The 20,116-nt window shown below is 36.1% G+C and overlaps 1 protein-coding gene and 3 non-coding genes across 11 annotated transcripts in view; 3 read left to right on the top strand and 1 right to left on the bottom strand.

Moving 5' to 3' along the window:
* LOC141448591 (uncharacterized) overlaps nt 1-20,116 on the bottom strand; it is a 182,578-nt gene that overhangs the window by 49,932 nt on the left and 112,530 nt on the right. For 4 of the 8 annotated variants that reach the window (XR_012455150.1, XR_012455148.1, XR_012455149.1 and 1 more), the window contains one exon: nt 4,665-4,758. The exons of 2 other annotated variants lie outside the window; for them this stretch is intronic. Coding sequence is in view for 1 of the 6 variants with exons in the window: in XM_074117058.1 (XP_073973159.1) it covers nt 4,153-4,758; nt 6,406-6,816 (1,017 nt within the window). In the remaining 5 variants the exon portion in view is untranslated. Of the gene's footprint in view, nt 1-4,011; nt 4,759-6,405; nt 6,842-20,116 lie in introns of those variants that run through there. 2 more of the 8 variants (XM_074117058.1, XR_012455151.1) reach the window with 2 other exon arrangements.
* On the top strand, nt 15,739-15,809 carry TRNAG-GCC (transfer RNA glycine (anticodon GCC)). Its single transcript has one exon. It is a non-coding gene; the product is annotated as a tRNA-Gly (tRNA).
* Nucleotides 16,563-16,633, top strand: TRNAG-GCC (transfer RNA glycine (anticodon GCC)). Its single transcript has one exon. It is a non-coding gene; the product is annotated as a tRNA-Gly (tRNA).
* On the top strand, nt 17,750-17,821 carry TRNAE-UUC (transfer RNA glutamic acid (anticodon UUC)). Its single transcript has one exon. It is a non-coding gene; the product is annotated as a tRNA-Glu (tRNA).

Raw genomic sequence — 20,116 nt, 5'->3', positions numbered from 1 at the left:
TCCTACAATATTTTGAATCCCCCAAGGATGCAATTTATCTTCCAAGCGGAAGGTGTAGTAACTTCATGCCAGTAAAGCCCCTTGCATGGTGAAAACTTATTCACCATATCTTATCGATAATTTAAACATCGAATACTCTAAAAAAAAATTAGATAATTAAATCGTAAAGAACCCAACAATTTTTACTCGTTCTTGTTGTAGGTAAAGGAGATACTTTATTGCATTACCATCAAAGTTTCAAAATTGAGTTTAAGCTGGAGATACACCTTCAAGGTTTCCTGAAGAGGAAACAAAATGTTTCTAAGACAGGAAACTCAAGATGGCCGAGAAGACTTCGGAGATGATGACCGCCCTTCCACGTCAAAAACGGATGAAAATATCGATTATAATTAATCAAACATTACTACCGTGAGGTGCTTGCTCAACTCCGTGAAAGAGTAAGAGAAAAAACGACCCGATTTTGTGGAAGAACAAGTCACGGGGGTACTCCATCAAGACAACCGCGACGCCGGCTGTCAAAACGTTTCTAGCCAAATACAAACGTCCCAGCTTTAGGCCATCCGCCTTATTCGCCTGATCTGGCGGCTCCATGTGACTTTTATCTGTTCCCCAAAGTCAAATCTCTGCATTAAAAGGGACACGATTTCAGTCCTCTGTGAAGCTGTGAAAGAAAAAGCGGCTGACGCGTCATGCAGGAGCTGACAGAAAAAGACTTCCAGCACTGTTTCAGAACAATGGTAAATTCGCATGGAGCGTTGTAGGGATAGGGGTGGGGTGTATATTGAAGGTGATAATAACTAAATATGTTTAAATTTAGAATAAAATGTTTTTTACTGGATCAGTCTCGTTATTTAATAACACACGTTATTTCTTGTGCCAGATTCTCATCTGGATGTTTTAATATCGCGTCGTCTTACGTAAATCATTTTTAATCAATAGTTTTATCGTATTAATAAATGATCTGATGTGAGGAGCACGGTTTGTGGCCCTTAATCAACACTTCCTACAATTTCTAGCCCTCAGACTTCCGTAAGCCTACACCTTCACTAATAACGGACCTGTGCTCAAATGTGGCAACAATGTTTACAAATAAATTGTAGATCAACTTGAGATACTCTCAAGTATGGAGACAATAAATTCACCATGCATTTCTGGTGTGAAAAACACGGTTTTCACGTTTCCCTCCTAAATAGAACCGCCTTAATATGAACGATCCTTAGATGCTAATCACTTTCCCTCAATTAAACCATAAATATAATGTTTATACTTCAACTAATTCTTTAATATTAGTCATAAATTACGTAAAGATAAATTTCAGTTTAAATAAACATTTAACATCAGCTAAGGATTATAATTACTGTGTAAACAATTACGTCACCACCATTAAAAAAATACTTGCGAACAAAATACGAGACATGACAATTTTACTGTCTGCTTCTATGTATTAACTAATTTATTTATTTACAGGAGTTTGATCTCCTTTAATTACATTACTTGCAATTATTTATTTACATTATTCTTGTTATTATTTTAGGCTTCATACAAAAATTTATTAATAAATACTAAAGTTTTAATTTATCTTTACTTTCTTTTATATCATCATAACTCATAACTGTTGTATATCACAACTCGTAGTTCTACATTAAACTTCACAAACTTTTCTTTATAATACCCTGAAGAAGGTAGTAAAGATTACCGAAACGTTGGTATAAAGCCAAAAAGTTGTTTTTATTCAAGACCGCACCTCGATATTCACCAAAAATCATCAATCGACAGCGGTCGAAAAAACCATAACCATCTTTGTGTCAAATGTTAATATCTGCCCCACTGGTGGGGGTACCTTTGAACACAATATAAAATAGAAAGAGATGATATTACTTTACTCTGAATCTACCTTCTATCAGTTATTTCTCTCTCGACTACTACAATTACTTTCTCTTTTAAACCACTCTGAAGTCTAGTTCCATAAAATCAAGAATAACACAGTTCGGGGATGTTGTACTCCCAAAGTGGTGATGGGTTTAGGGAAGTTTGTACAAAATATTCGGGTTTGTTGCGCTTCTTAATGTAGTAGCTTCGGACCACTTTCCCCTTCTCTGCGATTAAACAAAAAAAAAATCTTTACTACCTTCTTCAGGGACTTGCAGAGGTCGGTAGGGCGGCTCATTTTGAACTGGTGATGTTGAAATGTGGCCCCCCTCTCCTTCCATAAAAGAAAATATAATATCCAACACTTTTTGCTGGCAAGCTAATAGACTTTTTGTAAATACTAGGATTTAAAAATACGAATTCCAAATGTTAATGTGGACTAACAATACTTACACCTTGTCCACTACAATCTTCACAATACACTTCCACAAAGAAGCAACAAAAATTTTTACTTCCACCTTACAAAATATAACCATTCCTCAGTTCTGGGACTTTACCAAACCATGCAAACAATGAAGGGAAACTCGTGTCAATTACACAACAGGTCTACCACACAAAATATTGGAGAAAATAACCAATCATAAATGTTTTAAATATTTGGCGAGAAATTAAAACTGTCCAAAGGTGCCCCCTCCTCCTAATCGTCACTAAAACTGAATAACCCTTCAATTAATTATATATATGTATTATAAGAGTAAAGTTCAAAAATATGATTACTAAGCCATAGTCCATAGGTGTCAAGCCCGGTGAGAGAGGTGGCTACTGAATCGCCATATAACACGCCCATCAAATTGTCTATCGAGATATCTCTTTACATGCCTGATGGTGTTATATCGACACGGGGGGCGATTCAGTAGCCACCTCTCTCACCGGGCTTGACACCTATGGACTATTTCCTTTGGGGATACCTGAAAAACAAGGTGATTATTCATAACTTTTTTCTTTCTTTCCTTATTACTGCTTATCTAAAAGCATTTCTAAATCTAGGTGTATCAGAATCAAGTCGGGATGGCATCTGTAGATGAACTAAAGCAGAGAATAATAGATACCTTTAAGTCGGTTAAAGCCGAATCTATTTCTTTGGCAGTAAGGGGCAATTGGCAGGAAAGAGCATGTCTATGCATCTCTAATGGTGGAGGCCATTTCGAGCATGATTTGTAATATTAATGAGGAGTAAAATTTATAATAAAATAGTACTTTTCTTCTTATTCAATCAAAAAACCATTATAATATTATCATTTTATCATTTCTTATAAGAATCTTGTTTTCATTCCTAACTTCTAAAATATCGCTCACAGAAAAAAACCGTTCAAGTAAATTTTTCTTTAAAAAAAATAGAGGAATCTATTTCTGAAATAAAAACCGCACCTTCCCATTTGAAAAAATGAAGTTGGTGCCTGTACCTCGCTTCTGGAAGCACCGAAAAAAATTTACAAAGTATATTTGGATTTCTATCAAAAAACTAAGGGAACACGTATTTTTTAGTTTTTTTCTAGCTATCTTAGTTTCCGAGAAAAAGTCGTTATCCATATAGCTTGGGACACCCTGTATACCTTTTGTGGTTCATTAACCATCACATTACTAACAACTCATTAGTAGTACTGTAAACAGCCTGTGGCAGCGCTATCAGTCGTATATTTATTTTATAATTTGTATCTTTAATTAGAAAGTTTTCTAAATAATTCTTAATCATGAAAATTATAATCAATTACAAACTAGAATCACTGTTAAATGGAATTGTATTTTTAGTTGGGTGGGTTATGCAATCAATCAAAATACCTCTTGTCACCATCAGTTTGATAACTAAATTCTGCGTTGTATTAGAAATAATAATAATAATAGAGTTACTGTTCCACCTAGCGAGCAAAACGTGCATCAAAACTCACGAAGACCACCGAACTCTGCCGATTGTAAGTACGATTGTTTTCAAATGAACTACTTCAAATTATACCGCATTTAAAGTTGCTTATTTTGCAACAGCCTATTTTTTTAACTAGTGGACAAAATTGCTTGAGCTAGCTAAAAACAAAATGAGAGAGGTTGTTTTTTTTTTAAATAAATAGCGATTAATTATAATGAAAATATTTATTAATAATGTGACAATATTACAATAATTTGCATTAACGATGAGGTAACTAATGACGTCATTAGGTTAGATGTCTTGTAGTTTTCCAGCGATTAAACTTCTTCCGCTAAATAGGCCAACCAGCTTAATAACTCTTGCTAGTATCTGCAAGTGAACCGTGTTGGTACGCCTGGCGTGAACATATCTTCGGCCAGACTGCACGAAGAAGATCCACTGTTTTCATTAAGATCTAATGTTTCCGGCAGGATGTATGCTGGCGTCGGATGATCATACTGGCCCATGGCCGCTTCAAACAGTAATTGCTGTATCTTATAGCGTACCAAACATCTAGCAAAGGTTGTCGGCAATTGTCTAACCCTGGTGGCCACTTCTTCGCCAAGTAAACTGTATTCATCAGACGGATGATTGCTGATGGTAGTGAGTTGATTGGCCAGTGAGCAAGTAGCCGTGATTACCGGCAGGTTAATTTTAGCGCTCGTTATATCGCCATCATTACTGGTACTATTATTACTGGTCTTGCTGGTGGATCTTACGTCATCGTTCGATATTACTTCGCTAGATTGGCCAGAGTCTTCCGATTTAATTGGTAAATTCAACCCTAGTGGCACATCCAACACAGAGTCATCATCTTCGACTTCTTGTACTTCACGTTTCACCGGCAGTTCATCACTACTTCCTTTAGCTGCTCTAGTTTCTTTTGGGATTTTGGTTTTGTTATCAGTGCTTTTTTTCACTTGCTGCGTCTAGAAAAAAAAAACAAAAAACGAACATTAATCAAATTAGAACTTTCTACAATTTCTACAGTTTCTGAGTTACGGACAGACAGATGTACACCACTTTTGTAAATAAAAAAACTCTTGCCTCTTAGGGGACCAAAAAAGTGAAACTTTAAAAATAAACTCAAAGTCGTCCGTGAATGTGTACATTCTGACATATGAAGAATAAAATGAATGACTAAAAATTCAAGTCCCCGCCACCGAGAAAATGCTTCAGAACTACTGAACCATTTTACTTGATTATTGATTTCTCCACAACTACATGAATGGCAGGATCAACAATAATTAACACATTTTTAGTGAAATACGTTCTAAATCAGGGGTCGGCAACTTATTTTAAGTAGAGAGCCATTTCTCCTTAAATAATTTTAATATATCTTACCAAGAGCCGCAAGGATGATAGTGTAAACAAACTCTGAAGATCATTTGTATTCACAAATTACTATTTTATGATATTCAATAAGATTTAAATGTTTTATATATTTATTTTCACATATTGCAAAGTAAATAAACAAATAAATAATAACTAAACCTGTGTTTGAATGAAAATGGCGGCAGTCCTGTATATTACGTACTGTATTTTAATATAAATCTATTCAATTTCTAACCAATCACATTTAAAATTCTTTTTGAAAAAATATCTTTACTTTAATAAATGAAATTTTCATTTGTTTCAATAAAATTTAAATATACAATATATTTTGGACAGGCTGAAGAGCCACAAAATTTGTATAAAACAGCTGCGGGTTGCCAATCCCTGTCCTAAACCCATCACACTTTGGGAGTACAACATCCCCGAACTGAGTCATTCTCAGAACCTTTGAACTAGACTTCAGAGTGGTTTAAAAGAGAAAGTATGTAGTAGTCGAGAGAGAAATAACTGATAGAAGGTAGATTCAGAGTAAAGTAATATCATCTCTTTCTATTTTATATTGTGTTCAAAGGTACCCCCACCAGTGGGGCAGATATTAACATTTGACACAAAGATGGTTATGGTTTTTTCGACCGTTGTTGATTGATGATTTTTGGTGAATATCGAGGTGCGGTCTTAAATAAAAACAACTTTATTTGCTTTATACCAACGTTTCGGTAATCTTTACTACCTTCTTCAGGGCAGGGTATTATAAAAAAAAGTTTGTGAAGTTTAATGTAGAGCTATATCATCATACCAACAGTTATGATGATATAGCTCTACATTAAACTTCACAATTTTTTTTATGATACCCTGAAGAAGGTTGTAAAGATTACCGAAACGTTGGTATAAAGCGAAAACGTTGTATTTATTGATGACTACAGCACGATATTCCCCAAAAATCATTTGACACAAAATTTTGAAATTAGAAAATATAGTTATGTATGTAAAGTACCAACTGTTTATTGATGTAGATCTGTTACTGAAGACTTGAAAGTTGTAGAAAACAAAATAAAAAGGTTCAATAATACAGATTCTGTGCGCACTCTGTAAACAGAAAGTGGAAATTCTGTTCATGGCTTTACGTTACGGAACAGTTTCTCTTTTAATGTCCGAAGAAGTTAGTTAGCAAAGTTATAGCAAGAGAAAGGCTAGTTTGGAGTTAGAGAAAAAACTAACTAATATCGTGCATTGTTACTCACATTGACAGGATGTGGTTTCCTCAGCGTAGTGAGCCCATGGCGGCCCATGAATCTAACTGCCCATCCACGGCTGGCCTTGAACTTATCCTCGCCGATGCCTCTAATACGGGCAACTTCACGAGCCTTCATCATCAGCATTTCATGAGTGACCGGCCGGCGTTGTTCACTACTCTTCTTCAACCATTCTAGCACATCCTCGTCAATCTCCTCGAACTTGCCACATTTTGGCCCACGAAAAGCTTTCAAATTGATTTCCACTTTTTCCAGTTTCTCTTTTTGATTTCGCCAGTAGCGAATCATGTTTGGTTGTACGGAGAATTTCCTACCGGCACACTTTACACCATTCTGTGTGGCGAACTTGAGCACTTCCAGTTTGAAGGAAGCTGTGTAACTTGCACGTTTGGAGCTCATGGTTTTTGGTTTGAAGAACTTTAAACTAAATGAACTTAAAATATTATATTGGACACTGTGAAACGGCTAGCTTAAGAATCTAAACTAGTACTGAACCCTTTGGTGGACAGAATACTAGCCACTTGATACACATTATTGTTGTTTTTTCATTTATTGTAAAAGACAGGGAGAAGGGGGACTTAAACAAAAGACCCGGGGATTTAAGATTTTCCCAGAAGGGCAAAATTCTTTAACTTTGGCAACTTATAAAAGAATAAGGTACTAAAAGCAGTTAATTACTTTAAGATAGCAGCCAGGAACAAGAGAGCTATTCAGTAACATAACTGTACATCATCAAATTTGTAAAGAATTGTAATACACGTCATCTTTTAGCTTCAAAGCAGGTAGCAAGATTTTAAAGGTTCTGTAGTTCAAAAAATCATTTTTAAAATTGAAGAGAACGATTTTCATTCACGTATCAAGGGGCTAATTCTGCGAGTTAGTCCAAAAATTAGATGTCCAGGGTACTCGCATGACTTTTTCTATCTGCTGTCTACCCAATAAAATTTTCTTGCAACCATTTTGAGGGAAATATCGCCCAAAAAAAAAAAAAAAAAAAAAAATAGTATTCCGTAAAAGTGTCACTTCCGCTTTACAGATTTTCTCCCAAATTTGGCATTTTTCACTTTCCTAATTAATTACTTATATTACGAGGTGTGGTTATTAAATGCTGCTACAGAAAGAAGTATGCATGCGCCAAATCTTAACGACCGACCAGCTTTGCAGCAGCGTAAAGCCTTCTCTTACAGATTGCAGCAGCGTCTCACGTATTTGTAGAGAAATCTATCTGACCGGAACCAGTCTGGTTTGTGTAAGAGGTGTTTAGTTTCGTTTTGCGCGAAAACATCGATACTACACAACGTAGTAGAGCAACGAATTGTTGTGAAATTTCACAACAAAACTTGGGTAAAACCGCTACTGAAACTTGATCTTTTATTAAAAATCCTAGGGGCGATGAATGTTTATCACGTACGCGAGTTATTTGAGTGATTCAAGCGTTTCCAAGATGTGGCCGAGAAGACGTCGTCGGAGATGATGACCACCCGGGTCCGCCCTTCCACGTCCAAAAAGGATGAAAATATCGATTATAATTAATCAAACATTACTACCGGGTGAGGTAGTACTCTCCCAACTCCGTAAAAAACGACCCGATTTTGTGGAAGAACAAGTCACATGGGTTCTCCATCAAGACAACCGCGGCGCCAGCTCACACTGCATTGAAGTTGCGTCAAGACGACGTTTCTAGCCAAGAAGTACAACATCCCAGTTTTTTTAGGCCATCCGCCTTACCTGGCCCCATGTGACTTTAGATCTGTTCCCCAAAAGTCAAATCTCTGCATTAAAAGGGACACGATTTCAGTCCGCTGTGAAGGCTGTGAAAGAAAAAGCGGCTAACGCCTCATGCAGCAGCTCAGACAGAAAAAGACTTCCAGCACTGTTTCAGAACAATGGTAAATTCGCATGGAGCGTTGTAGGGATAGGGGAGTGGTGTATATAGAAGGTGATAATAACTAAATATGTATAAATTTAAAATAAAATGTTTTACAGCAATAGTCTCGTTATTTAATAGCCACACCTCGTAGAATGGTTATTTCTTGTGCCCGATTCTCATCTGGATATTTTAATTTCGCGTTTTACGTGAAATCATTTTTCATCAATAATTTTATCGTAGTAATATATGATCTGATGAGAGATTGGCTCATGGGAGCGCGGTTAATATGGCCCTTAATCAACACTTCGTACAGTTACTAGCCCTAACTAATAACGGAACTGTACTCAAATTTGGCAACGATGTTTACAAATAAATTTGTAGATCAACTTGAGATACTCTCAAGTATGGAAACAATAAATTCACCATGCACTTCTGGTGCGACTTTTATCTTTTCCCCAAAGTCAAATCTGCATTTTAAAAGGGACACGATTTCAGTCCGCCGTGAAGCTGTGAAAGAAAAAGCGGCTAACGCCTCATGCAGGAGCTCAGACAGAAAAAGACTTCCAGCACTGTTTCAGAACAATGGTAAATTCGCTTGGAGCGTTGTAGGGATAGGGGTGGGGGTGGATATTGAAGGTGATAATAACTAAATATGTGTAAATTTAAAATAAAATGTTTTTTACAGCAATAGGCTCGTTATTTAATAACACACGTTATTTCTTGTGCCCGATTCTCATCTGGATATTTTAATTTCGCGTTTTACGTGAAATCATTTTTCATCAATAATTTTATCGTAGTAATATATGATCTGATGAGATATTGGCTCATGGGAGCGCGGTTAATATGGCCCTTAATCAACACTTCGTACAATTACTAGCCCTAACTAATAACGGAACTGTACTCAAATTTGGCAACGATGTTTACAAATAAATTTGTAGATCAACTTGAGATACTCTCAAGTATGGAAACAATAAATTCACCATGCACTTCTGGTGCGACTTTTATCTTTTCCCCAAAGTCAAATCTGCATTTTAAAAGGGACACGATTTCAGTCCGCCGTGAAGCTGTGAAAGAAAAAGCAAATATTACACAGGTAATGAGACCGCTCATTTTTTTCTTATATCCTGTTTAGGAGCGTCTCCTCCTTGTCATCCCATAGACCCAAATTCCTGTGGGAATGTTCCCAATAAACAGTGTTTATTCATCCTCATGTTTACGCAGTGATTAATGCGAAGTTAGTGTCATTTTTCGGAAATACTACAATAAACCAGAAAATATATTTAGTAGAGTACCACTTCCTGTTTGGTTAATTTCACCGATTTATAATATAAATCAAGTTTGAACTGGCAATGATTTTAAACCAACTTACCAATTTGTGTATAACCACTGTGTCAAACTTACGAGACCTCAACTTCCACTTTTCGTGCTCTTTTTGTAAACAAAAACTCCTGAATCATGGCTACTTGCGATTAAAAGTTAGTGACCGCTGAATTCCGGTCTTATTCAATGAGAGGAAGAAGTTTTGAAGGGGTTCCAGGCATTTTTTTTTGTTTTGGTTTTTGAGTTTGAGCGATAGCGATCACACATGAATACGCACGCTACTTTCTAAAAATTACTTCTTTTTTTTTTGGCGATATGGCGTTTTTAAAAGGAAAATGGTCGGTAGTAGACGATATTCAAACTTCAACTCATGTGGCAGTGCTTTCTAGATTATGTAGTAAGAGAAAGGAAAAATAGTAATTTTTCTTTATTTTTGTTTCTCTTATTGTTACGAGAAATTACTGCTATTGTTTTAATTATTCGGTTTCAATTTTTTCAAAACTAGAATTTCTGTAATTAGCTCCTAGGAGTTCCTAAAAGAGAAACTCCGGTGCACGCTGTGGACGAAATTTGTGATTTAGAACAGGGGTCGGCAACCCGCGGCTCTTTCATCCAAATTTTGTGGCTCTTCAGCCTGTCCAAAATAAATTTTATACTTTAATTTTATTGAAATAAATGAAAATTTCATTTATTAAAGTAAAAATACTTTTTCAAAAAGAATTTTAAATGTGATAGGTTAGAAATTGAATAGAATTTTATTAAAATAAAGTACGTAATTATATAGGACGGCCGCCATTTTCATTCAAACACAGGTTTAGTTATTATTTATTCGTTTATTTACTTTGCAATATGTGAAAATAAATATATAAAACATTTAAATGTTATTGAATATCATAAAATAATAATTTGTGAATACAAATGATCTACGGAGTTTGTTTACACTCTATCATCTCTGCGGCTCTTGCTAAGATTTATTAAAATTATTTAAGGAGAAATGGCTCTCTACTTGAAATAGGTTGCCGACTCCTGGAATAGGGCATCTCACCTTCCAGCGTAATCCCTCCAAGATACAGGGAATCCGATCCTTCCGTTCCAAAAAACCCTTCGTCATATTGTCAACACTCCCTTTTGCTTCAATTTAGTGTTCATTAATGGCTTCCATTTAATAAGAATTCAAAAACACTGCGAGCCAAACTGTGTCACAAATTCGACACAGTTATTTAAGGAGAAATGGCTCTCTACTTAAAATAGGTTGCCGACCCCTGATTTAGAACGTTGAGAATTGCACCATTGTGTGTTCGAAACCAGAGATATTAATTTTTTTTAATTAATTAATTTATTTATTTTTAGTGGAGCATAGAGCGATTATTGAAGGAGGAAGTTTCTTATTTCAGCTGATGAAAGAACACTTTATGCTGAGAAAAGGGTATAGAAGCGAGGTTTCGAAGCAGCTCTACTAGAATTGAACTTATGGTTTTGTTTCTAGCTAAGGGGGGCCGCCTTGATTAAGTAGTGCAGAGAGAGAGAGAGAGAGTGAGAGTGAGCCAGTTCTGCAGTAGATTGACTGCAGTTGGCCAGACTGGGAACGTGCATGAATGTGTTCTAGAGATAGGCTGTGATCCCGCCCTCCGGTCTGTCTGGCAGACTGCAAGGGCGCGCTCGATGCCGTGAGAAATGGCGCATTACACACACACACACACACACACACACAAAAAAAGGGTCGCAAAATATTAGCCCCGCACCCAGACAAAGAGGATAGAAAAGTAGTGGCGATTGTGCTGCTCCTTGCAAGCTTTGCTGCAATCACAGTTTTTTTTTTACTAATGCCTTGGTTACTTTGTAAACATCAACAGCTACCCTAAAAAAGGCCAGTTACTACGTCCTATTATTCGTTTAAAAAGTTGAAACGTAAAGCGGTTTATATTATTTAGGCTTCAGCTCTCTTACAAAATGGCATGAAGACAATAGTCGAATTTGTGACACAGTTTGGCTCGCAGTGTTTTTGAATTCGTATTAAATGGAAGCCATTAATGAACACTAAATTGAAGCAAAAGGGAGTGTTGACAATATGACGAAGGGTATTTTTTGGAACGGAAGGATCGGATTCCCTGTATCTTGGAGGGATTACGCTGGAAGGTGAGATGCCCTATTCCAGGAGTCGGCAACCTATTTCAAGTAGAGAGCCATTTCTCCTTTTAAATAATTTTAATAAATTGTACCAAGAGCCGCAAGGATGATAGTGTAAACAACTCTGTAGATCATTTGTATTCTCAAATTATTTTTTTATGATATTCAGTAACATTTAAATGTTTTATACATTTATTTTCACATATTGCATAGTAAATAAACAAATAAATAATAACGACTGAAAAGGCGGCAGTCTTACAATATAAATCAAGTACTTTATTTTGATATTGTATAATTCTATTCAATTTCGAACCTATCACTTTTTGAGATTATTTTTGCAAAAATACCTTTGGGAAATGGAATTTTCATTCGTTTCAATAAAATTAAACTGTACAATATATTTTGGGCAGGCTGAAGAGCCACACGATTTGGATAAAAGAGCCGCGGGTTGCTGACCCCTGCGCCTATTCCAAGGGAAGATGTTCCTAATGAATGTTGCGGAACAACTGGTTCGCAGTAAGTCAATTTTAGTTTGCAAAGTTGATTGATTCGAACCCCCGGCGATTTTGATACACTGACCTCGTGTTCCATAGGCAGACGCAATCAATTTGTAAATTCTATTTTCTCTCTTTCTTTCTCTCTCAGGAGATCTCAAAAATTATATTTCCGCTGAAAATCCGACTCAATTACATTACTTCCTCCCTGCTAGTCTAGTAGAGGCGGGAATAATAATAGTATCAATTTAAATGAGAACTCTGCAAGCGGCTTTTTGGCCTAAGTTAACAAAGAGCTTATCCCAGTTGAATACAGAGGGCGGGTTGCTGGCGGCGCTCGGGATCGATAGCTGGTCGCGTTGAAAGGCGGCCGTGGAACGGGAAGCGGTAGAAGATTTAGTAGTGAGGGTATACGGTTTCCCCTGGAGGGAGGGGATGTGGGCTGTGAGGATACGGGGTCTAGCCCGCATCCTCTAATGGGCAAACATCCTGTCCTAGGAGAGAAACTAAACTACGCACTTCCCCGCGACCTCCTACTTCCGGCTGAAACTGGTACTGTGTGTGTGTGTGTGTTTGGTGAACAAACAGACAGACACACACACAACAACATACATGTAATAATGACGTAATTTGGTGGTTTACTCAATTTAGAATGCCGTGAACTGCTGAACTCTTGTCGAGCAAAAATATTAAATGAATCAAAACAGAGCCCTACAACTGGTGAACATGTTGAAACATGTTTTTATTGCACGAGCAACATTCATTCTTAAATATACAGGATTCCTCAAGTTGAATAATTTAACCTCAATTAAAAATTTCAATTCTTATGCGAGAAAAGTACAAAGTAATGCCAACATTTTATTCTGACGGTCTTTACGTTCAACTACTAATCTCACGGTTGCGGCCATGATGTCAGATTTGCGCTCAATTGGCAGCATTCTCCTCCTAAGTGAGTTCAGCTTGACCCAAAAAACGGAAATCTTGGGCAGTTCAAATTTTTTAGTTATTTGTAGAAATGGCTTCAAGTTTATTTCACTAAAATGTGCACCACCACGTTGCATTAATTTAAAAATAATTATTAAATAAAACTATTGTTGGAATGGGCGAGTTTCGAGCTTACCTTCTAAACTTTATTAACCCAAAGGGCAAATTTTTAGAAATATTTGCTGAGGCGAACCCAGCTGAACAGCCCTCGGCAATCCCCTCCTTCATCTGCAAAAACTCATCTTGTTGTTTCCATGGAAATATATGAACCAGTTATTTGCCCAGTGGGGACCCTTCACTTTTGCCCTGTGGCTTCATTCTGGAGGTAATTGTTGGCAATGTCGCGTTATTTCCTATCGATTTTAAGGTTAAAGAACCAGGTGTCCCCTAAATATGATGATTCCACATGATTAACGTAATGTATACGTTTGTTCCAATACTATCGTTACAATCGATACAACCTTATTAAAACTGTTCAGTAGGACAGTGTTGTAATAATATACCTGATACTGAGTATTCAATATTTTTTTTTTGCGATACGGCTTTGACATCGATACTCTAGAATAGGTATTGTGTTTTTGTCCATTTTTTCCTACTCTAGTAGAAGTTAGAAAGGGAAGGTAATCGTACAGATTTCCGATTTCGAGTAATCACCGGAAATATCTGTTCTGTGGTCTCCTGAATCCGGAAAAGTGGTCTACTCTTGAATGAATCAAAATCTATTATCCAAAACTACCACTTCACTGAATAGATTTTTCCAGTTTTCAAGAATTTTCCCCAAAAAGACTCCTACGATTTCCTTTAAACTTGGTGAGCTAATCGCTCTGACGTAGCTCTACAACTTTTATTTGGAACATTTTCTCGGGAACACTCAATTAAGGGCACTTCTGGACGAGGGGGGTGGTTAGACTTTCCTCTAATGTGCCATTACTGTACATTGTACAGGCTTACCACCTGTATAGTATTAATAAGAATCAAATGTGAGACTGAATTTCTCAAGTTTCGTGAAAATCAACCCACCGGAAGTGCCACTTTACTGAATAAAATTTTCCGTATTTCAAGATTTTCTCGCGAAAAGCGAGAACAAAATGTATTAACAGTAATTTATTTTGTTTAATGTTTAAATTAATTAGAGATACCTAGTGAAACAAAAAGAGAAAAAAAATTATATTATAATTCAATTTCATGCCGCGGGTCGCATAAAAATGATTGTCGTGACCGCAAGCAGGTGTAAAAATTGCCTTCAATTGCTTTAAGTGCGTTCCTTATTCCATTATAAATTTAACCAAACCAAGCACTTTGGTGGAATTCAAAATTTGAAGAAAAATAGTTTAAGCGAAGTTTTACTACCTAAGTTTTGTGTTTTTACGAATTTTCTTTCCTCAAAAATTTCATATTTGAAGAAAATTGCATTCAATAAATTGATACAGCGGAAGTCGTAGGAGTATTCACGCAATTTATTTTTCATTGTATGGTAACTTTAAACAATACAAAAATAAATAACATACCAAAAAGCACAAAAATCTGTTTTATTTACATTTACAATAATTAAAAAATATATATTTATTTTAACAAACAGTGAATTATGTTTTATAGTAAAACAATATCAACAGTAGATAAGTCGTCACAATGACTGTGCGCCTAACGTCCAAAAAAAACTAACGTCAACGCTCCATCAGTGACGGCAGATTACTAAGTGTTGTATACAAGCAACATGGGCGCCCCACTCGGCCAAAGCTTCGTACCCCACCACAACCACCTGTGGCAACCCGCCGTTACCATGGTTACCCTGCAAATCTTTATTACGCACACACACACACACACAAATCTTTGTATGCTGAACTTATGCTCTCCTATTTACATACTGAATATTATATTCGAAAATCCCGGCTGTCTTAGAAGGGAAAAAGAGGGAATTATTTATTACAAATCTTCGAAATTTTCTTTAAAATCAATTTTTTTCCTGCAAATATTAAAGGATTTTTTTGCTTAAATATTTAAATCTACAAAATTCTCCTTATAATTAATTTTCATTAATTAATTTTTCACAAAATTTAAAGAAAATTAACAAATTTAATTCCCCCTCCCCAAGAAAATCTAGGAAACACTGAAAAATCATTTCAATACAGTTATACTTCCGTTAGATGAATTCAGACCAAAACATTTAAAGCGACAACGCGATTACTGTATCAAAATTCCAAGTTTGTGATTGTACCTGCGATTTATCATTTTAAAAAAATTATGTAAAAGTATCGATACATACATACTTACAGATTACAATCGGTGGAAAAAAAAAGAAAACTCGATTTTTGTTCGTGTTATTAGGACTTCAAAAACATCTAATTCCGGTAAAAATTTTGTTACAGAAATATGGCACAAAATGACCATATATCCTGGATTTCGTAATAAAAAAAAATATATCTGAAAAATATATTAATAATTTCATTAGAATTTAATAAATTTTCCAAAAAAAAGTAGAATTTAAGCAATTTAAGATTGTTAGTTAGGACGGCATCATACATGGAAGCATCGGTGGTTCAGTGGTAGAATGCTCGCCTGCCACGCGGGCGGCCCGGGTTCGATTCCCGGCCGATGCATGAGTTTTTTTTTTTGCAGTAATTTTTTACTTTCTCCTACTATTTATTATTTTATTCATGGAAAGTTTTATAAAGTTGTTGCATTTTAGAAAAAAAAAAAAAAAAAGAATATTTTCAACCAGATTTTCGGGTTTTAAGGTCCTAAATCAGAGGCAGAAGTAGAAATATTGTGATCATTCAAGATTTTTCTGGCCCAATTATGCCATTTAGTTGTATTAGGTACGTGAATGTATGGCAGCACCACATCACGTAAATAAACTTACTTTATATGGACATTACTTCGAAACAGCTGCTTGCTTCCTTCAATTGGTGTGATCATAATCACCATATACACACCTTGTATTTCGTGGAATATTATTAATCACTTCAAGGCTGACTCGAAGTGGATCAGGGCTCCAGTAAATTCTGAGGCTAGGCATTATTGCAGGCACAGAAACTTCAGTGATTTTGTAATCAAAATTTTTTAAACTTACTTTATAATGGAGACATTGTACTCAAAGCAATTTAAGGGTAACTCTCGTAAATAACAAGGGCAAGCCTAAGAGTTTGTATCTGCGTCCATGTGGTTCAGTGGTAGAACGTATGATGGCGCCCACGGTTCATTTCCTGGCCGATTTGTTTTTTTTTTATAAATCGATATATCCACTGTATTTCAACTCATCATCAATATTTATAGCTTTTTTTTTTTTATTAATAAATAGTACTAACGTGTTTTAATTGATAACCAGTGAGATGGGAATATCGAACACCTGAGCATCGGTGGTTCAGTGGTAGAATGCTCGCCTGCCACGCGGGCGGCCCGGGTTCGATTCCCGGCCGATGCATGTAATTTTTTTTTTTTTGAGTGTCACGTAATTTTATCCTTTCTCTTACTTCTGAGTAAACGTTACGATCATTTCTCAATATCTGATTTTCTGATTGGATCTTTTTAGTAGTTCCCTGAGTTCGAAAAAGTGTGCCAGCAAGTATTGTGTACGTGTGTCTTGCCCCCTCTAAAGTAGGCTAATAAAAATCGATCGCAGGAAGTAATAGTTACTTGGGGGTGTAAATTTGTCATCCGCAAGTACCAAATTGCAGAATTTTTATTCTGTCGATTTTCTCCAAAACAAGCGGTGACGATTATCTGTAAACATGGCACCGCTCTGCACTCTTCTAGATCTAGTTACTCACAAAATTTCCCCGGAAAATTCGATTAAGGAGATTTCCTTGTGAGAGAAAGTGGGTAGGCTTTGGTTCCAATGTGTCCACCACAGCACTTGTAGCCAAATAAGCAGCTTAAAGGTGACGCTGTCTTACCAAATTTTAGGGAAATTTCTAAACGGAAATACTCCTTAACTGCCTAAATGTTTGTAAGAACTTCCTTCTTGCAATAGGCAGCCCTATCAATTTTACGTATTTTAATATTATAATTTTATTTTTTGTTTTAAATATTTATAATATTTATTTAACTGCAGAAAATTTTAGGACAGTTTTGAGGAGGATTAGGGAGAGGCTTTCCCTGTTATTTCACAAGTAATGTACGATTACACAAACTGAGGAAAATGCAAAAGTTTAGGTTGAGAACTGAGACTCTGAGGAGTCTTGCAAATGTCCACACAAGACTTTTCTGGAAAAGCGTTACATAATTAGAGTGGAAACTACAAATTGTGGCTAACAACAGTTGGAAGATTAATATCTAAGTTCAGCATCAAAATTAGTCACAATGTATGGCTGGGTAAATCGATCAGATCAGTACGTAATTCACGGTCTATTATTTAATTTTCAAATAAATAAAAAAAAAATTGTAATAGTTTAATAATTGCAATTAAAAAAGATTAAAACGTAAAATTTGAGAATACAAGTTTTTTGAGAGTCAATTTTTGAGAAATTTAGCAAATTGATGCGTAAACAAATGAAACTTTATACACATGAACATGTAATACTACTCTGTACAAACAGTGTCCGGTATGGTCTAGTGGCTAGGATACCTGGCTTTCACCCAGGAGGCTCGGGTTCGATTCCCGGTACCGGAATGATTTTTTTTTTCTCCCTTTGTTAATTATTTATTTTGAATTAATGAAAATAATTGACAAAAAAGGGTATAGGTAATTTTTAAAGAGGTTTTTATTAATTTTTTTTGATTTGTTTCAATCATTGCAAAATTTCATCTGGTTTATTGTTAAATATGTTTAAGAATTTTCATTAACACCTTATTATTTGCATCTAGAATTAGATCTTTTTTTTTTTTTTTTGAAAAAGCAGGAGACAATTTTGATGCAGCTTAAAGTTAAGATCTAAAAAGAAATTAATTTTTTTTAGATTAGGTATATACTTTCTCTGACTAAGTTCAAGTATTGGATCGTGTCTAATTTTGGCAATTGAGTTTTTCGCCGGAAGTACTAGTTTTGAGCTTCCTGCTGAACACCAGAAACAAAGTTTTAGCTGATCTTCCGGTGAGTGCTGAGGTAGGGGGCGTCTGTTATCAGAATATTTATTGGCCTGTTTAGGTATTCACTATTAACATGCTTCTAAATTTAGTATTAAGAGAATATTGTAATAGATTAGTCTTATAATTAGTATTTTTATAATATGGTGGCCGTGAAATAGTCATGTGTCATTAGGCGGGAAAAATTGGCGCCATTTGTAGTAATACCGCCAAAACAAATAAATCTACGCGGCAGTTTTTTGCTTTAAAGTTATGTACGTAATGGAGTTAAGCGAAGACAGATGGTAATACTAGTGTAGTAGTAAAGTTAGCCTGGATTACCAAACTTTATCTTGGTGAGGAAAAACTTAGTTAAGTAATAAGTAATCTTTTGTAATGCATCACGCATGCGCAGGAGCATTCCAAAAAACAGTGGGATATTAATCAAAAAATTAGGTAGAAGGTTTACTATATTTTGGAGGCTGTCTATTTTAGATGATTAATGGAGTTGTTTACTTTCTTCTGCGCATGTGCTATGGTGGTTTGCTCCCTGGAGCGCATTCCAGTTCGATCCACACGTCTAATAGGGAGTACACAAAGAAATCTGATGTGAACTAGCGGAGTAGCCAACAAATATTTTACTTTTATAAACTTTCTTAGAACATGTTTAAAAAATAATTTAGACAATATGGTCTCCAAATTTTAAAAAAATTACTTCGAATCCACCTTCCTCACGGAAGATACGAACTTAAAAACAAAAACAGAACTCAAAGTCGCTTCCAACAAATGAAAAGGTAACAGTTCGAAACTCACTCTGGACAATCCTAAAGCCCGTCTGAGCCTATGGATGGCATCAAACCAAAACGCTCAAAATCTCCCAAAGGATCCAAGGATCCTGGCAGACTAAAATTCTTCCCTCTTATAGTTGTGGACACTCCTTTCTACGTCATCAAAGCAAACAATTCACCCAAGACATAAAACGCTCCTTTTTCGTTGCACGGAATCAAGCAAACCCTCTTGTTATAGAGGAAATTCCATCTTAACCCCTTAGAATCTCATCACAATCCCACTTTGTTGTAGGAATATATCTTTTCTTTAGAACACTTCCAGATAACAATTCCAGGACGTCCTAAAAGAAAAGAGGCCTGCTTCACGATCACCTCCTCTCTGTGACACAGGAGAGCCTACAGGAACGTTGTTGGAGTATAACCGAAGGGTATCTTCCACTCTGATTGTGTTACAGCCATCATCCCATATTATCCCTGTTGCTTGCATAAAGCAGCCTTGTTGCTTATGAACCCCTAGAATCTCATCACAATCCCACTTTGTAGTAGGAATATATCTTTTCTCTAGAACACTTCCAGATAACAATTCCTGGACGTCCTAAAAGAAAAGAGGCATCACGATCACCTCTCTGTGACAATGGAGAGCCCACAGGAACGTTGTTGGAGTATTACCAAAAACAGTTAACTTCACTCTGATTGTGTTATAGCCATCCCATATTATCCCTGTTTCTTGCAACGCAATGATATGCTGTTTGTAACTAAGTGAAGGAACAATTAGGCAGTCCTTAATTGTTAAGTAATTACTTCAAACTTAATGAGAATTTGAGGCTCTCAGGCTGCTAAAAACAAGAATAGTTGCGGGGAAATACGGTGCTAATCCAAGGAATATGATTCATTAGTAAGCCTAGAGCCTAACAGAGAACATCCTGGCGTTTCTACTGGCAATTAAGCCTTCCATCCTTAATCCATATAGTCTAAACGTGCAATGAGATCCATAAGAAAGCATGATTACATCCTACGTGGCCGGCAAGAATGCCCAAAAAAGGTCCCGGAACAACATACAGTATAGCTAAATGCTGCTGCAGTGTTGCTGAAATTTGGAGAAAATTCCCCAACGG

The sequence above is a fragment of the Rhodnius prolixus genome, unplaced genomic scaffold (assembly GCF_049639745.1).
Source record: "Rhodnius prolixus isolate KJV_2025 unplaced genomic scaffold, Rpr scaffold_2, whole genome shotgun sequence".
NCBI classification, from domain to species: domain Eukaryota; kingdom Metazoa; phylum Arthropoda; class Insecta; order Hemiptera; family Reduviidae; genus Rhodnius; species Rhodnius prolixus.
Note: the sequence above shows the minus strand (reverse complement) of the source record. Positions and strands in the feature narration are given on the sequence as shown.